The 18,081-nt window shown below is 36.2% G+C and overlaps 1 protein-coding gene across 5 annotated transcripts in view; it reads left to right on the top strand.

Annotated features, from left to right (window-relative positions):
- VPS8 (VPS8 subunit of CORVET complex) overlaps positions 1 to 18,081 on the top strand; it is a 391,603-nt gene that overhangs the window by 235,126 nt on the left and 138,396 nt on the right. For all 5 annotated transcript variants that reach the window (XM_060298321.2, XM_060298320.1, XM_030861612.2 and 2 more), the window contains 5 exons: positions 5,746 to 5,865; positions 6,939 to 6,995; positions 10,341 to 10,423; positions 11,151 to 11,235; positions 12,117 to 12,215. In XM_060298321.2, coding sequence (XP_060154304.1) covers positions 5,746 to 5,865; positions 6,939 to 6,995; positions 10,341 to 10,423; positions 11,151 to 11,235; positions 12,117 to 12,215 — 444 coding nt within the window. The remainder of the gene's footprint in view (positions 1 to 5,745; positions 5,866 to 6,938; positions 6,996 to 10,340; positions 10,424 to 11,150; positions 11,236 to 12,116; positions 12,216 to 18,081) is intronic.

The following is an 18,081-nucleotide window of genomic DNA, read 5'->3' as shown; positions in this document are numbered from 1 at the left end:
AAAATAATCTTGTTTAATAAAGTAATATGTTGCAATCATTTAAAAATTTTATTATGCTGTCTTAGTACTTTATTCAGCTTTTGAAGACAAAGCATTCATTCAAAAAATATAATGTATCTCAGCTACAGAGTGCTACTCTTGAGAAATGCATATTGTGATAATTCCTATATTAGTGTGATTACATTCAGAAATGGACACTAACTTCAGAATGCTTTGAGAAATAACTAATGTGAAGAGTCTCCTTCTGTCTCATACCAACACCACTGTGTTGCTAAGGTAGTGCCATACATAGTTTTGCCATGGAACTGAGATGATGGTGACACTTAAGAATGATTTGAGGCACACAGAGATGATCATCCCAATCTAAATCTAACTAGATTCAGTTGAAAGCTATTTTGAGATTCATACTGTTGCTAGTGAATGATTCCTTTTCTGTCCATCTGCACAGCTTCAGCCACACCAGTTTCTTCTTGTAGTTGAAAGCTTAGAATTTTCGTCCTGTTCATTTGGCTATAAAATGGAGATTTCATCCTCTTAGTAACTTTTGGATTATTTTGGACAAGAGACTAAAATTAAAATATTCTCTAGTTGTGCATAACATTAATGCATTAATTACATTTATAATAGTTCTTCATAATTTTCAAAGCTCATTTATATACATGATCTCATTTGAGCTATTTATTGACCTTGTAAGATAGGCAGTGATGAATAAGAGAATAGAATTGCTAAGCTCCCAAATAATGCCAGTTTGATCCAGGTGGCTAGTATGGAGAATTTTCACCTAGATTTCCAAAATACCTTCCCAAATGGTCTTATTCTTGTCCTTCTTTTTTTTTTCTGCAGTACGTGGGCCTCTCACTGTTGTGGCCTCTCCCATTGCGGAGCACAGGCTCCGGACGCACAGGCTCAGTGGCCATGCATGGCTCACGGGCCTAGCCGCTCCGCGGCATGTGGGATCTTCCCGGACCGGGGCACGAACCCATGTCCCCTGCATTGGCAGGTGGACTCTCAACCACTGTGCCACCAGGGAAGCCCCTCTTGTCCTTCTTTAATTCATGATCTTACCTCTCTTCTACCTAATATTCTTCTGTGGCTCCCCCTTGGCTCAGTTGAAATTAAGTTCTGCTGTGAGAGAAAGTTCAAAATAATAATAGCTTGTTATGGAAATCTAGTTGTCTCCTATAGATCTGGAGGGTAGGCAACCTGATCTAGTAGAGTAGCTTCACAAACTTATCAGTGATGTACATTCCTTCTGTCTTACTGCTGTTATTCTTAGTATGTGGTTTTGTGTCTTTTGGCCCAAAACGGCTGCTGAAGCTCCAGCCATCACCTTTGCATTCTAGCCATCCTGAATGCAGAAAGAGATGAAGAAGAAAGTGTTCTTTCTTTCAGAAAATTGTTTAGAAGTTGTGTACTGCAATTCTGCTTATATCATGTTGATCACAGCTTAGATATATGGCCCCTTAGATGCTAAGAGAGACTGAGAAATGTACTCTATTTTGTGGGTGGCCATGTGTTTAGCTAAAAATGAGGAGTTCTGTTTCTAAATTAGAAGGAAGGAACAGATGTTGGAGCACAAGTACTAGTTTCTGCCATACCCATCTAAACTGTTCAACACGACATCCAAGATGCTTCTATATTTTCTGGTCCCTGACTACTTCTCTATAACTGCTCCCCTCTCTGACCCTCCTCACTGCTCCCACCCCCGCCATTCTGTATTATGAACTCCTCAACAGTTTTGTGTTTTTGTTTGTTTTGGCCACACTGCACAGCTTGCAAGATCTCAGTTCCCCAACCACGGATTGAACCTGGGCCACGGCAGCGAAAGCCCAGAATCCTAACCACTAGGCCACCAGGGGACTACCTTCTCAACAGTTTTAAAGTTGGAATTCAGTGAACTTTCTGTGTCACCTTTACAGCGTATGTTCTTTGTGTGAGTTTTCTTTTATCCCACCATGCCTTTTCTTTCCCTTTCCCTGCCTGGCAAATTCCTAGCCATTTTCCAAGACATAACTCAAATATCATCCATGAGAAACTTTTAGAACCCTCTCTCACACTTCCAGTTTGATTATTTGCCCCTTCTCTGTGTTCATGTAACACTTCATGCTACACTTGGCATACTGTAGTAATCGTTTACATGTATATTTTCCTACCTGGAATGAATTTCCTGTAGGTAGCAACTGTAAAGATTTTTTTTTTTTTTTGGTCATTGTTTTAACATGCCCAGAAACAGAAACATGTCCAGCACAATGCCTGCAACCTGGTAGATGTTCAAGAAATGTTTGCAAGTTGATTGAATTAGAATTCGAATTTAAAACTGTACTAAGGGACTTCCCTGGTGGTGCAGTGGTTAAGAATCCACCTGCCAATGCAGGGGACACGGATTCAAGCCATGGTCTGGGAAGATTCCACATGCCACAGAGCAGCTAAGCCCGTGTGCCACGACTACTGAGCCTGTGCTCACGAGCCACAACTACTGAGCTCATGAGCCACAACTACTGAAGCCCGCACACCTAGAGCCCGTGCTTCACAACAAGAGAAGGCGCTGCGATGAGAAGCTGGCACACGGCAACAAAGAGTAGCCCCCACTCGCCGCAACTAGAGAAAGCCCACACGCAGCAACGAAGACCCAATGCGGCCAAAAATAAAAATAAATAAATTAAAAATAATAAAAATAAAATTGTACTAAGTTGGAAGAATGATCCAAATGAAGGAAATAAAGCTCCATGAAGTACTTAAACTCTTACTGTTGGTGAATTGTGCTCTTGCATATATATATATTTTAATTGAAGTAGAGTTGATTTACAATATTGTGTTAGTTTCAGGTGTACAGCAAAGTGATTCAGTTTTATATATATATATATTTTTTTCAGGTTATTTTCCATTATAGGTTATTACAAGATACTGAATATAGTTCTCTGTGCTATACAGTAAATTCTTATTGCTTATCTGTTTTATGTATAGTAGTTTGTATCCATTGCTCTCATACTCCTGATTGACCCCTCCCACCCCCTTTTCCCATAGGTAATTGTAAGTTTGTTTTCTATATCTGTGCATCTCTTTCTGTTTTATATATAGATTCATTTGTATTATTTTTTAGATTCCACATATAAGTGATATTATAATATTTGTCTTTCTGAATTACTTCACTAAAGTATAATATTCTCTAGTTCCATCAATGTTTGCTGCAAATGGCATTATTTCATTCTTTTTTATGGCCGAGTAATATTCCGTTATGTATATAAACCACATCTTCTAAAGCCATTTGTCTGTTGGTGGACACTTAGGTTGCTTCCATGTCTTGGCTATTGTAAATAGTGCTGCTGTGAACATTGGGGTGCATGTATCTTTTCGAATTAGAGTTTTCATCTTTTCAGATACATGTCCAGGAGTGGGATTGCTGGCTCATGTGGTAGCTCTATTTTTAGTTTTTTTAAGGAACCTCCATACTGTTTTCCATAGTGGCTGCATCTTGTATATTGTTTTGATAGTATTTACCTAGGGTCAATGAAGAATGAACTTTTGAGATTATTTTCTCATTTCTGATGATAGAGTTGTACTCATTTGTTAAAGTGTTTTTCTGAGGGAGCATAGGCAAGGACCAGAGAACAGGTGAGGGAGCATCAAACCTCAGGCATTATGATGGGTGCTGAATGGCTGCAGATATAGAGGGGGAAAGCTGTTAATTTGTGACTTTTTATAAGATTGCTCAGAAAATTTTGTAAGCATGGTCTCTGAAATCGGTCAGAGAGGAAATGAAAAGAAGCTAAAATTTCTAGGGTGATAACTTGCTGAGGTAGCAAGGGAATGGGCTGTGAGTTAGAACTGTTTCCTTTGAAGGTGTTTCTAGGATCAGATAGTTAAAATTACACTTCAGAGCAAAAGGAAGAGCTAAAAGCAGAGAAGGGCACTAGTTGGGCCCTGAGAGTTGAGTCTTGGAAAGGACCTGCACACTGAAAGGGAGTGATGACTGGGTATTTTAAAGCTATAGAAAGCTCTTTGAATATTATAAATTGGAATTTAGATACACACACAGATTACAACTTGAAATATCCTCATACTCTAGTAATGATTAATTATGCACTTGAGCAAGCTGTGACTGCTGGATTAAAAGCAGGCATGGTAAAAAAAGGAAGGGACATAGTGCTTAGCAAAGTAAGAAAAGGTAGGCTAAAAGCTCGGCCCCAAGGGAATGTTTTATAGGAGAAATCTTATCTTTGAACGGAAAATGAAAGGGGGGAATTTAGGACTTTTCTCTAGGTGAGATGGGGTACTATTCCCTAATTTGTTTTAGAGTTGCCTCCATAAATTCATCTAGTCCAAAACAATACCTGGTCTTCCTTGCCATACTTCTGCATTCTCCCTCTTTGTTAATGGCATCATTCTCCTCCCTGCCTGTCAGGCTCAAGACCTGCCATTTTTCATTCCTCCTTTAGCCACATGTTTCCACACATGTGAATACTTGCCCTGTCTCCCCTCTCTCTGCAGTGTCTTTTGCATCTGTTTCTCCTTCCCTGTTCATTATCACTGCATTGTTCTGAACCCCTCTGTCTCTCCCTTGGACCCCTGAAATCACATGCATCTTGGCCTCTCTACCTTTTATCTCTTGCTTCTGTTATTTAATCCTAAACACTGCTGATGGGGTGATTTTCTTAAGCACAGTGCTGATCATGATCAGCTCTCCTCATTGCCCCTTTAGAAACTCCTCAGTTTTTGGTGGAATAAATTCTACATTCCTTAGAATGACATTGGAGGCCTAATCTTTCCTTTCGATCTAATTTCTCCCTCCTCATGCATGCTGCTGCATTCTAATGAAACACAGAGTTTCTCCAGACAAACTTGTATTTTCCTGTGTTCATGCTTTTGCCCCTACTCTTCTCTCTGCCTGGAGTGCTCTTTCTCCTGACATTTCCCCCTGTCATGTTTTCCACATGGGCTTTAAAGCTTAGTTTAAAAGCTAGTTTTCTCTTTTTTTTTTTCAAATTTCTTCTCTAACCAGTTGAACTAAATTTCTCCCACTGTGCTTCCATAGTCATTTGTTCTTTTATAATAGTGCTGATTGATCACATTACGCTTTTTAGTTAAGATTTGTTTACCTGTCTCACCTTGCTTTCTGGTTCATAATCCCCTTGAAGGCTTCTACCATAGCATCTTACTCATAGTAGTAGGTACTCAGGAGATGAGAGGTCACTTAAATCAGAGGACTGATTATGACTTGATAACTCTGTGTGGTTGCAAAGAGCCTGTTATATGAAACCATCTGTTCAAGAAACTGCTTATAGACAAGGCAGAAGCCATTCACTTCATGTTTTCGTGGGCTGGCTGAGTTCTTTTCTGGGATACCTTCACTCTCAAGTTATCTTACTTTTCAACCCCAGAGCAACTCCCTTCTTCCTGTGTTGGTGGACAAATGTTTAATAAGGTTACTTTAATTTAAATTAACTTCAGATTCTCTTTTAAGAATTCAAGAGGGAAACATGATTAATATTTCTTTGAAATCCACCTCTCTAACAATTCAGTTCTTATCCAACTTGTGCCTAAAATTATGCCAAAAATTACTAAAATGCTTTCAGGGTGTGCAAGTAGTTGTGCTCCTTCTCTAAATGGTATTGAACTCAATTGTTACATAGCTAATAAAAGAAGCTTCGAGTCTTTAGTACTGAGGCTTCCCCCAGCTCCTAATTATTTATTTTTCTGTGTCAAACCAGATGGCATATTGAATAAATGGTCTCTTTTGCTTATCAGGTTATGGTGGAGAATTCAGATTTTACTCCCTCACAAGTAGGGTGTCTCTTTACCTTCCTTGCCCGGCAGCTTGCAAAGCCTGACAACACCTTGTTTGTAAACAGAACCCTTTTTGATCAGGTGAGCGTCTTTAACCATAAGAACTAGAATTGTTTTTATTTACGGTTCATAGAGAAATTCACTGGATTACATGGTTTCTTAATATAATAGCCTATTGGGTAAGTGTCTTACCAGGTAGAAGCTTTTTCACCTTTCAGTTTGGATCTAAATTGGTTTTTTTTTTTTTTTTTAATGTTGTGTTTGGGTTGTATGACTGCCTAGTAACTTGGTATCATGGGAGTATGGTTTGTGGAGATTGGTTTATATAGATTCTGTTCTCTCAATTATTCTGTTGTTCTAAATTGCCTAGAATTCTTGGCTTAAGAATTTTCCAGTTTATTAATCACCCATCTCACTGGTAGTAAGACTATGCTGTTGAGTATCTGGAGGAGAGATTACTTTTAGAAAATCTGAATTTACTTACAAATGACTTTAACTGTGAAGGTATTTCCTAATCCCAGTTAAATATCTCCACAAAGCCACAGGTGGCAAAGAAAATACTTTTTATCTGGAGAAAGTTGCTAATAATGACCAGCGTTTATTGAGCACTTCATAGTGCCATGCTCTGTTCCAAAGTTTTATATGTATGTGTTAACTCCATACTCCCAGTAGCTCTGAAATTGGTATAGTTATTACACCCATTTTTCAGATGAGGAAACTAAAACCTGGTGAGGTTAAGTCACTCATCCAAGGTTGTACTTAGTAAGTGTTATTATTAGCAATAAATATCGTTGTTAAGTGTTAATAAGGTTAGGATTCAAATTCAAGTGGCCTGACTCCAAAGTCCATGCTTTGTGTGGTCCACGGTGTTGAGGATCTTAAAGTTAAGGTATGTAGATGATGCTGGCTTCCAGTCATGTTTCTAAACAGCAAAGAAATGTGTATAAGGTATATATTAAATTGTTAGCATACCTGAAGCCTGCTGTGTCATCTACTATGCCAATCAGTTGGGAAGATACCATATACCTGTGGTGTTCGTTGAGCCGAGTGTGAATGAATTGGTGATATAGAAAGGGTAGTAATCATTTTCATTATGACAGGGGTGTGGCATGCATGCTGGTATCCAATTAACAAAATACCTTTTCTTTGACCAGGTCCTTGAATTCCTCTGTAGTCCTGACGATGACTCCCGACACTCAGAAAGACAGCAGGTATGAACTACTGGAACTCATCTTGCTAAAGAATGAGAAAGAAGACAGAGTAAGCCAGAAAGAACCTTTCTGTACTAGACCTCACTAGACATAAGGGGAAAATGACTTGTGCCAAACCGTAATACTAAGCTAGACAGTGGCAACCAGAAAAGAGTGTGGATGGTTGTTAGTTTGAGCCTCAATCAAACTAAATTCCTAGGCAGACTGGACCTGTCTTGCATTCAACATGACATCAAAGAGAATATAAACTTTATCCTTCTCCTTCATGAGCAACAGTTGGCACCTGTTGTATGCTGCTTTCCACCAGTGTCATCAAGCTGGTAACCACTTCTAGTTGCTATGGCCGTGAACCAGAAAGGCTTCAGGATCCTGAGTATTGGAACACTCAGCTTTTGGGAGTGCCACTACACTAGTGCTCAACATTTCTGGAGACTAGAGACTAGAGACTAGACATTTCTAGAGACATTTTCTGTCTCTCCACTAATCACTGTGAGAAAGAAATTGATTACCACTTCTTTCTACTTAGCCACTTTCTTGAGGGTCCTTTCTAGATAGGATTTCTTAAAAGCTTACCCATTGTAATTGTGAGCACTAAGAGAGGCAGTCTATTTAAAATTGATAGCAAGACTTTGTCAGCTTAGTAAGCTACAAAAATTAAGTGCTTTGAGAGCTATGCTGATTTTTTATGGTAATGTATGCCAGGCCAGAGGTTGAGACTCAGATAAAGAATATAGGATCACACAGCGAACCCTTTCTCTGCACAGCTGTAGCCCCGTGACTGCTGCAGACTGTCTTAGGGAAGAGAACAGCTGCTAAAATTTTGATTGTCTCTTAAATTGTACTGAATACAAATAGCAGTGTGGATCCCTCATTTTGCCCCTATTTCTCTATTGGCAGGAAAAGTGAAACATGTTATGCATGGTGTTGCTATATAAAATGATAAAAACTTCTTATGTAAATTACTAAATAAAACAAAAATAAAAACCAAACTAAATGTAAAAGCCAAACCTTTAAAAGTAATCATAATGTAGTAATCTATTATTGGGAATCCCCTTTGGGATTATCTGGGTTTTTTTCCCCAACTCATTTTAGAAAATAGAAAGAAAACTGATGAAGTAAATTGCACAAGGTCATAAATGAGATTAGAACTCAATTCCTTCCCTTCTAATCCAGCACTCTTTCTCTTGTACTGCTTGTCATATATCAAAATTTGTTTATGCAATATATTTGAATATTTTCCAGTGGTATGCTGATAAAAGTTTAACAACTGGTTCACACTGATATGAACGTTGGTTGATGTTTTCATTTATTAAAGTGAATAAGATGAAAGTGCAACAGTGAAAGCATGTCAGAACTTCATTCATCAGTGTTGTGACTTCTTTGCTCAATCGGGTAACAGTTTTTGAATACTGGAAAATAATTCCTTAATTTTTTTGTGCTATTTATAGTGTAATGTCTCTGACATGCACACTTTTAAGTTTGACTATCTTTTTAACATTATCTCCATCACTTTCTTAACCAGAAATTGGCACGCTTTTTCTATAAAGGACCAGAGAGTAAATATTTTAGGCTTTATGGGTCACGTATAGTCTCTGTCACACATTCTTCTTTGTTTTATAACCCTTTGAGCATGTAACAAGCCCTGATTTACAGCATTTGCCAGTTTCCATGGTGTAAGTATTCCCACCATGGCTGACTTCAGTCTACTAGCGTGATGTCACCCGGCACATGGAATTGGGGAGAGATGCACCATACCACACACTAATGTAATATTTCCACCATACAGATACGGCTACAGTAACTAACCTTGAGAGCGTACACAGTAAAATGTAGTAAAATAATTAGGAAGTGGTGAGTGTGGGTATTGATTACCTTCACTTTTAATTTAATTTATTTAATTGTAGGTTTATATAATTTGATTTTTAACAATGCCTGTATTTAACCACCGGCTTACAAAATTCCTGAAAAGTTAAGTCAGTTTCAGCTCAGTAAGTTGGTTCAGACTGGCTCTAGCAGTGGCATTTGATTATGTTATTCCAAACTGAGGCTTCTAGCAGGTGGGTTCACGCTATCATTGCTCTATATAGCAGTACATTATAATACTCAAAATGGATTAAATTAGAGTTCTGAAGTGTAAAGATAGGTTAGGTTTTATTTCTTTTCTGCCTTTTAAAAAAATTTGACTTGAAAGTAATCAATTTCCTGTGTTAGAAAAATGCTTTGTTAAATGGTTTCCTGGAGTTCTGAGAAAGAGTGTTACTCTGGATCTTGAACTTAAATATAGGAGAGAGCTTTCTCATATTGCTCTAATGACTATGTAATGATTCTATTATATTTGAGATTTATTTTAAAATATTGATATCTCAACATCCTGGTCACCTTTTTTTATTCAGCTACTTAGTGTGGTAAAGATTAATTATATGAACCCCAGTATTTTTCTTTGTTTTTTATTGTGGTCAAATATATATACACAATAAGATTTGTCATTTTAAGCATTTTAAGTGTACAGTTCTCATTAAATATAATCTCACTGTTGTGCAACCATCACCACCATCTGTCTCCAGAACTTTATAGTCCCAAACTGAAACTCTGTACCCATTAAACAGTAAGTCCTTGTTACCCCTCCCCAGCACCCTGGCAACTATTAAACCTTCTGTCTCTGTGAATTTGACTACGTTAGGTGCCTCGTATAAGTGGAATTATACACTATGTGTCCTTTTATGACTTATTTCACTTAGCATGATGTTTTTAAGGTTTATCGATATGTGGCATGTGTCAGAATTTCATTCCTTTTTAAGGATGAATAGTATTCCATTATATGTATATACCATATTTTGTTCATCCATTTATCCATTGATTGACATTAGAGTTGTTTCCACCTTTTAGCTCTTGTGAATAATACTATACTGTGAGAAACCCCAAGTTTAGTTAGAAAAATTAACACGTGAACATGGATACTACCTGTGGACAACAGATTTTAAAGAGCCATAAGTCATAAAAGGACAAAAATTCACTTATTGAAAGAATACATATGGACGTTTTTAGCTTAGTGGAGGGTCAATTAGATATTCTAATATCTAATAAGGCTTTGTTTGCAAACACTTTGGCATTCCTTCCATGTTTGAAAATAGAGCTGTTTACCTTTTTGTAAGACTTAAATAGAATATGATCAACATTATAATGGCAGTCTAATCCCTTGTATACATGAAAGCCAAACTGAAACATCAGCACATAATAAGACAAAAGCAAAAAAGGTATGGTTTCTGTGGCTGAATGGACCCTTAAAGAGCTAATAAATAAAAGTAGATTCCAAAGTGTTTTTACTCATTTATTTTAAATGTTCAGGTCCTTTTAGAATTGCTGCAGGCTGGAGGCATAGTTCAATTTGAAGAGAGTCGGCTCATCCGTATGGCAGAAAAGGCAGAATTGTAAGTTGCTTTGAAGCCATGTATTAGTTCCCATAGAACTGTTAAATTACATTTCTCTAACTTGAAGCCCAGTTTATTTATGCATTGCCATTTTTTTAAGAAAAGTTATGCATGTAACAACAAAAAAAACCTGGGTGCAAAAGTTTTTGCCTTTCAAGTCTAGAAATTAGTTAGATTTGCAAAAATTAATAGCAAGTAAATTTGAAGTGCTTGTACATTTTAGTGTGAAAATGAAATAGCAGCCTTATGATTTATTATTTTAGTTTTTTTTACTTAAAATTTCCATGGTATATCATAGATTTTTGACAGTTATATATATTATAAACAATGCAGAATTTAACATAGCAAATAAGATGCAATATGTTAGCACTACTATTTAGTTTGTTGAATATTTCATTTGACATATTTAATTCTGAATATGGAAATTTCATATAATTGATTATATTGATATGTAATATATTAACTATTTTTTATGTGACGCATTGTTGCTTTAACATTTATTTTGTACCCAGCTTTGAAATTTCTTATAAACGTAGTATTCAGCAGCATCTTAAACATATATTTAGAGGAACGGCAGGTACTATAACTTCATTTAACAATAGAAATCACATCTACTATATTCATTTTCCTTAATACTAACCTCTATGCCTGAGCAAATGTCTTGAAACAATAAGCTAATAACCACCCGACTGTTTGGTACACTGAAGTTTTTCCTTTTATGTTCTAGCTATCAAATTTGTGAATTTATGTATGAACGAGAACACCAGTATGACAAAATTATTGATTGCTACTTACGTGACCCACTAAGAGAGGTGAGTTAAGAGACACCTTTACCCTTTATTCTTACTCAGTCCCCCTCCTCCCCTTATCAAGAAGAAATAACTATTCAGTAGGTGTAACTATTCAGTAGAAATATTTGGACATATGTTTGCTGACTTAAAGTTTTGTTCATTGTTCAATAGGGCTTAATTGAGTGCCTGCTATTAGCCAAGTATATACTGATAATTAAAACAGATATATAGTTCCTGTAATTTTATAACTTATAGTTTAGTGATGGCGATGGACAGTAAGAAAACCAAATATTTAGTTACAAATTGTGATGAGCGCTAGAGAAACTGGGTGCACCATGAGAGGATAATGGGGAAACTGACTTATACAGAGCAGCCAGGGAAGGAATCTCAGATAAAATGACTTATAAACTGAGTTTTGGGATTTGAGAAGAAGCCAGTCAAGCCAAGAGCCAATAGAAAAATGTTGCAGGATCAGGAACAGTATATGCAAAGATCTCGAGGTGGGAAAATTTTTTGACATGTTCAAGGCACTGAATAGAGATCGTATAAATGAAGCTTAGATCATTGTAAGTTGAGCATAACGGGCAAGGGCAAAAGTGATTTGAGATGAAATTGGGAATATGGACAGAGACCACCAAAGCAAAAGAATGATATTCACTGTTAGGTTAATGAAATTGAGACTAACATTAATTGGAACAGATTTGCAACTTCTAAGAATCTACCCTAAACTTTAAACAATTACTCTTTCTCTTTTAAGTCAGTCGTACATCAGTTAACTATCTCCAAATGGTTTTCCATCTCCAAATAACAGATATTTACCAAGACTGGTACAGTTAGTAGATAGTGACTAAATATTGCTTGAGTGAATGAATGAATGAATTATATTGTCTTGTGCTTTTCAGGAAGAAGTCTTTAACTACATTCACAATATCTTATCCATTCCTGGACACAGCGCAGAGGAGAAGCAGTCTGTATGGCAGAAGGCAATGGATCATATTGAGGTACTGATTCAACAGAATTTTTAAAACTTTCCCATTTGTATGGATATCTCCCAAATTAAATTTTTCTAACTAAGCAGTTGGAGGTATTATATTGATTTGCTTGAGGAGTAACATCTTTTTCAGATAATTGTACCTCACATTTGTATTCGTAAAACCCATGTCATATACAATTTATTATATCATGACTTCTGAAAATAACTCATGTTCAACCAGCTAGTTGACAAACTGGAATTTTAGTGGGTTTTTACAGTGTTCTTAGAAATTCTGAAAGTACTACTGATCTTTTTCTCTACTGCATGACGGAGCCATTCCCCCTAGTCACCTGATGGAATTTTAGAAACATTACTGCAATGAGTTGTTCTCTCTGATGTATTTCCCTTCTTTATGTAAGAGGATGATGATTCTGATTTTGTTTATGCATGCTGTTCTACAAGAATGCAAGAGTTGACTTTGAAACTAAAAGTTCTTTTTTAAAAACTTGCTTATAGATGCCTAAGTGGAGAGACAAATACGTGTGTGATGAGCATGTGATCAGAATGCATTCTAAAAAGAGGCCCAAAAATCACTCCTCACTTTTAGTTTCTTTAGGTTCATAAATACAGTATTCCTCAGAAACCAACAGAGCTAGAGATCTGTTTTAATCTGTTCTGTATTATGGGTCACTAATTATTGAAAAAAAGTAGTAATGAAGGATGTTGAGGTAATTTGAGTTTTGGAAATAACATTTATATCTACAGAGTTTCTCTCCTCCTCCTTGTAGCAAGGATCAGGTAACTTCTGGTGATGGGTTTAGAGATGTAGTGAAAGATATGATTATGCAACATGTTTTAAAATTCTTTTACATATGAAAAATAAGAGCTCTGAAACTTTGAGAAAGCACTGCATGTAGTGTGAATACTTTTAGTTCCTGATAATTGTAACGTTTAGAAAGTGAGAAATGTGAACAGCATCTTATGTAAAACATCTGGTGTGAAAGGTGGTACAGTCAGTGGGCTGAAGTAATTTCCACACTTTCATCTAAAGGATTGAGAACATATATATGTTATTAATTTAGTCTTATCGTATTCCTGCTAACAATAAGATCAATATATCTTGGTGAAAGAACCCAAGAAAACCTTCTTCTACTTTGAATTATATCTTTTTTTCCTCTAATCATTTTGTATTCTTTTTCCTTTCATCATCCCCTTTAAGTCTCCATAGTTACATTATGCCTCATTGTTCATTTCACTTCATCTGCATTATGCAGTGGTTTGAGCACATGGACTCCAGACATCCAGAAATGAAGCTGTGTCTCTCCACATAATGTGAAACATGATGAATTAATCAATGAGCAAACAAATTATTCAGCAGAAAACTCATACTGGAGAAGTAAGAAGTATTGTTTCTGCACAGCAATTATTTCTGCTGTTTTTCCCACATCTGCGCATTTTTTCACCTTGAACTTTTTAATACTTCTTAAGGCCACGTTAGAAATCTATAGACTCTTTTGAAGGACTTGTGTGGCTTTGGTAATGTAAATAAAATCAACATTAAATACGCAGGGGGAAAGTCCTCATTATAAAGTTTTCAGACAGTCTACATAGTGTATAGATTAGTGGTTCCTAACACTTTGGGGGTTATAGACCTCTTTTGAGAATCTAGTGAAAGATTTGGTCCTGTGCCTCATAGTATTGTGCATGTGCTCAGACGCATAATTTCGTTTGCTATTTCAGGGATCCACAGACTCCCTAAAAGACATTCTTAGATTGGGTCTGTAGATTTCAGGTAAAGAATCTCTGGTAAAGATGTTTTTTCCAATATGGACAACACATGTTTCATGAGATTTTAAAAAATATTTTTGATTTTGAAATATAAAAAAGAAACAAAAAAGTGCATAAAAGTACAGTTTAATAAAAATATTAAAAAGCCAACATCCCAGAAATAGAGTTATTTCCGGTATCCCAGACTATTCCCATGTATCCTTTTCTTATCACAATTCACTGCCTTACTAATATATTCATTGCCCGCGTTCTTCTGATAATTTATTGCACTTTTATATATTGTTATTGCACCTGCCTGCACCCCTAAAAATATGTATTTTTGTTTTGCCTGTTTCTGAACTTTATATAAATGGAGTTATACTCTGTATTTTCTTTTTCTTAATATTTTGAGAAATTTATACATTTTATTGTTTGTAGCTAGTTCATTTTTATTACTGTATAGTGTTAAATTTTACAAGTATATCACAGTCTATCCATTATACTGTTAATGGACATTTCAGTTGTTTCTAGTTTTTGACTATTAAAAGTAGTCCATCCAGGATCATGCTTACATATGCATCTTGAACACAGCTACCACATGCATTTCTCTAGAACAGTGGTTCTCAGTTTGATCCCTGGTACAACATTACAGCATCAGCTGAGAACTCGATAGAAATGCAGTTTAAGTCTTCACCTCAGGCCTACTGAATCAGAAACTCTGGGGGCAGGGCCCAGCAGTACATTTTAACAAGCCCTCCTGGTGATTTTGATGCATGTTAACATTTGATAATCTCTGTTCTAGGGTCTGTAGTTGCCAATTAACTGGGATAAATATATTAAACTTAAGCAGATGCCAGCATTGTGTGAGATTTTCCATTGATTCTGTATTCTTGCTAGAGTTTAAAATTTTGTCTGTCTAGTGGATGAATAATGATATTTCATTATGTTTTAAATTTACATATCCTTAATTACTAATGGGATTGATAGATTCATATTTATTGGCTGTTTAAATTTCCTTTCTGTGATGTCCCTGTTCAAGTCTTTTGCCTATTTTTCTGTTAGAATGTATCTTGTACTCATTGATGTAGGAGTTCTTTATGTATCCTGGATGTTAGTCTGTTTTTCAATGATACATGTTGCAAATATCTTCTACTCTGGCTTTTTTTCTATGGTTCTTTTTAAGAAAAGTTTTTTTTTTTTTAAGTAGTCAGAATAATCAATTTTTTCCTTCGGTACTGAAGAAGTCCTATATTATTGTCTAAAAGCTTTCTTGTTTTTTGTTTCATCTATAAATCTTAGATCCACCTGAATCCACTTTTGTATATGATTTGAGGTGGGGATCCAATTAATATTTTTTTTTTTTTTTTTGCGGTACGCGGGCCTCTCACTGTTGTGGCCTCTCCCGTTGTGGAGCACAGGCTCAGCGGCCATGGCTCACAGGCCCAGCCGCCCCGCGGCACGCAGGATCTTCCCTGACCAGGGCACGAACCCGTGCCCCCTGCATCGGCAGGCGGACTCTCAACCACTGCACCACCAGGGAAGCCCCCCAATTAATTTTTTAAAATATGGATGCCCAGTTCTCCAGCAAGGTTTTTTTCCTTTTTTCCTCCTTTTTAAAAATTGAAGTATAGTTGATTTACAATGTTTTAGGTGTACAGCAAAGTGATTCAGTTATACATATATATTTTTTTTCTTTTTCAGATTCTTTTCCATTATAGGTTATTACAAGATATTTTAATATATTTGAATATATAAACTATATTTGAATATAGTTCCCTATGCTATATAGTAGGTCCTTGTTATTTATCTTATATATAGTAGTATATATCTGTTTATCCAAAATCCCTAATTTATCCCTCCCCCTTCCATAAGTTTGTTCTCTATGTATGTATGTTTGTTTCCTATGTATGTATGTGAGTCTATTTCTGTTTTGTAAATAAATTCCTTTGTATTTTTTTTTCAGATACCACATACAAGTGATATATGATATTTGTCTTTCTCTGTCTGACTTACTTCACTTAGTATTATAATCTCTAGGTCCATCCATGTTGCTGCAAATGGCATTATTTCATTCTTTTTTATGGCTGAGTAATATTCCACTGTATATATATACCACATCTTCTTTATCCATTCATCTGTCTGTGGACGTTTAGGTTGCTTCCATGTCTTGACTATTGTAAATAGTGCTGCTATGAACATTGGGGTGCGTGTATCTTTTTGAATTAGAGTTTTCATTTTTTTCTGGGTATATGCTTAGGTGTGGGATTGCTGGATCATATGGTAGTTCTATTTTTAGTTTTTTGAGGAAACTCTGTACTGTTTTCCGTAATGGCTGCACCAATTTACATTCCCACCAACAGTGTAGGAGGTTCCTTTTTTTCCACACCCTCTCCAGCATTTACTATTTGTAGACTTTTTGGTGATGGCCATTCTGATCTGTGAGGGGATACCTCACTGTGGTTTTGATTTGCATTTTTCTAATAATTAGCCATGTTGAACATCTTTTCATATGCCTGCTGGCCATCTGTATGTCTTCTGTGGAGAAAAGTCTATTTAGGTCTCCTGCCCATTTTTCAATTTTTTTTTATATTGAGCTGTATGAGCTGTTTGGAAATCAATCCCTTTTTGGTCATATCATTTGCAGATATTTTCTCCCATTCTGTAAGTTGTCTTTTCATTTTGTTTATGGTTTCCTTTGCTGTTCAAAAGTCTGTAAGTTTGATTAAGTCCTATTTGTTTATTTTTGCTTTTGTTTCCATTACTCTAGGAGATAGCTCCAAAAAAATATTGCTATGATTTATGTCAAAGAGTGTTCTGTCTATGTTTTCCTATAGGAGTTTTATAGTATCTGGTCTTACATTTAGGTCTTTAATCCATTTTGAGTTTATTTTGTATATGGTATTAGAGAATTGTCTATGTTCGTTAGTTTACATGTAGCTGTCCAGTTTTCCCAGCACCAGTTACTGAAGAGACTGTCTTTTCTCCGTTGTATATTCTTCCCTCCTTGGTTGTAGTTTAATTGACCATAAGTGCGTGGGTTTATTTCTGGGCTTTCTGTCCTGTTCCATTGATCTATGTGCTAGCAACAATTGTTTTAAAAGCTCAGCAGGGCTACCTTATCATAAGTATACCAAGGATCTCTGTGTTTTGTCTCTTTCTGGGCTCTCTTCTGTTTGATTGGTCTTTGTCTCTACATGTACCACACTACTTGAAATATTGTGGTTTTATAATAAGTCTTAATGTTTTTTCAGAGAGTATTGGCTGTTTACTTCCAAATTCACTTTAGAATCAGCTTGTCAAGTTCCACCAAAAGAAATTTCTAACCTTATGATTCTGACAAGGATTACATTGAATCTTTCAATCATTTTTAATTTAATTGACATCTTTACATTGTGAGTCTTCCACCTTATGACCATTTGGTGTAACCGTTTATGGAATAACTTTCTATAAAGTTTTATAATTTCTTCTGTAGAGACTTTTCATCTACTGTTAGATTTACTGTCACAACTTCATATATTTTAGCATAACAGTGCTATTGTTAATGATATTTTTATTTTTGTTTATTTAAATTTATTTTATTTATTTATTTATGGCTGCTTTGGGTCTTCATTGCTGCACGCAGGCTTTCTCTAGTTGCAGCGAGCGGGGGCTACTCTCTCCTTGCGGTGCGTGGGCTTCTCGTTGTGGTGGCTTCTCTTGTTGCGGAGCATGGTCTCTAGGTGTGCAGGCTTCAATAGTTGTAGCACGCGGGCTCAATAGTTGTGGCTCGCAGGCTCTAGAGTACAGGCTCAGTAGTTGTGGCACACAGGCTTAGCTGCTCCGTGGCATGTGGGATCTTCTCAGACCAGGGCTCAAACCCATGTCCCCTGCATTGGCAGGCAGACTCCCAACCACAGTGCCACCTGGGAAGCCTATTAATGATATTTTAAAAATTTTATTTCTAACATGTACAATGTTTACTGTAAAGATTTTTATGGAAGTCTTCTGTTTCTACTATGCTGACAGTTTTCTCATGAATGAATTTTATCATCTTTTCTCCCTTATTCTATTTTTGTCATAAATTTTATTGATATTAAATCAGCCTTGAATTCTATGGGTAAATGCAACTTGAATCTGATATATTTTCT

The sequence above is a fragment of the Globicephala melas genome, chromosome 4, assembly GCF_963455315.2.
Source record: "Globicephala melas chromosome 4, mGloMel1.2, whole genome shotgun sequence".
Lineage (NCBI taxonomy): Eukaryota > Metazoa > Chordata > Mammalia > Artiodactyla > Delphinidae > Globicephala > Globicephala melas.
The sequence above is the reverse complement of the archived record's forward strand: the minus strand, read 5'-3'. Positions and strand labels throughout refer to the sequence as shown.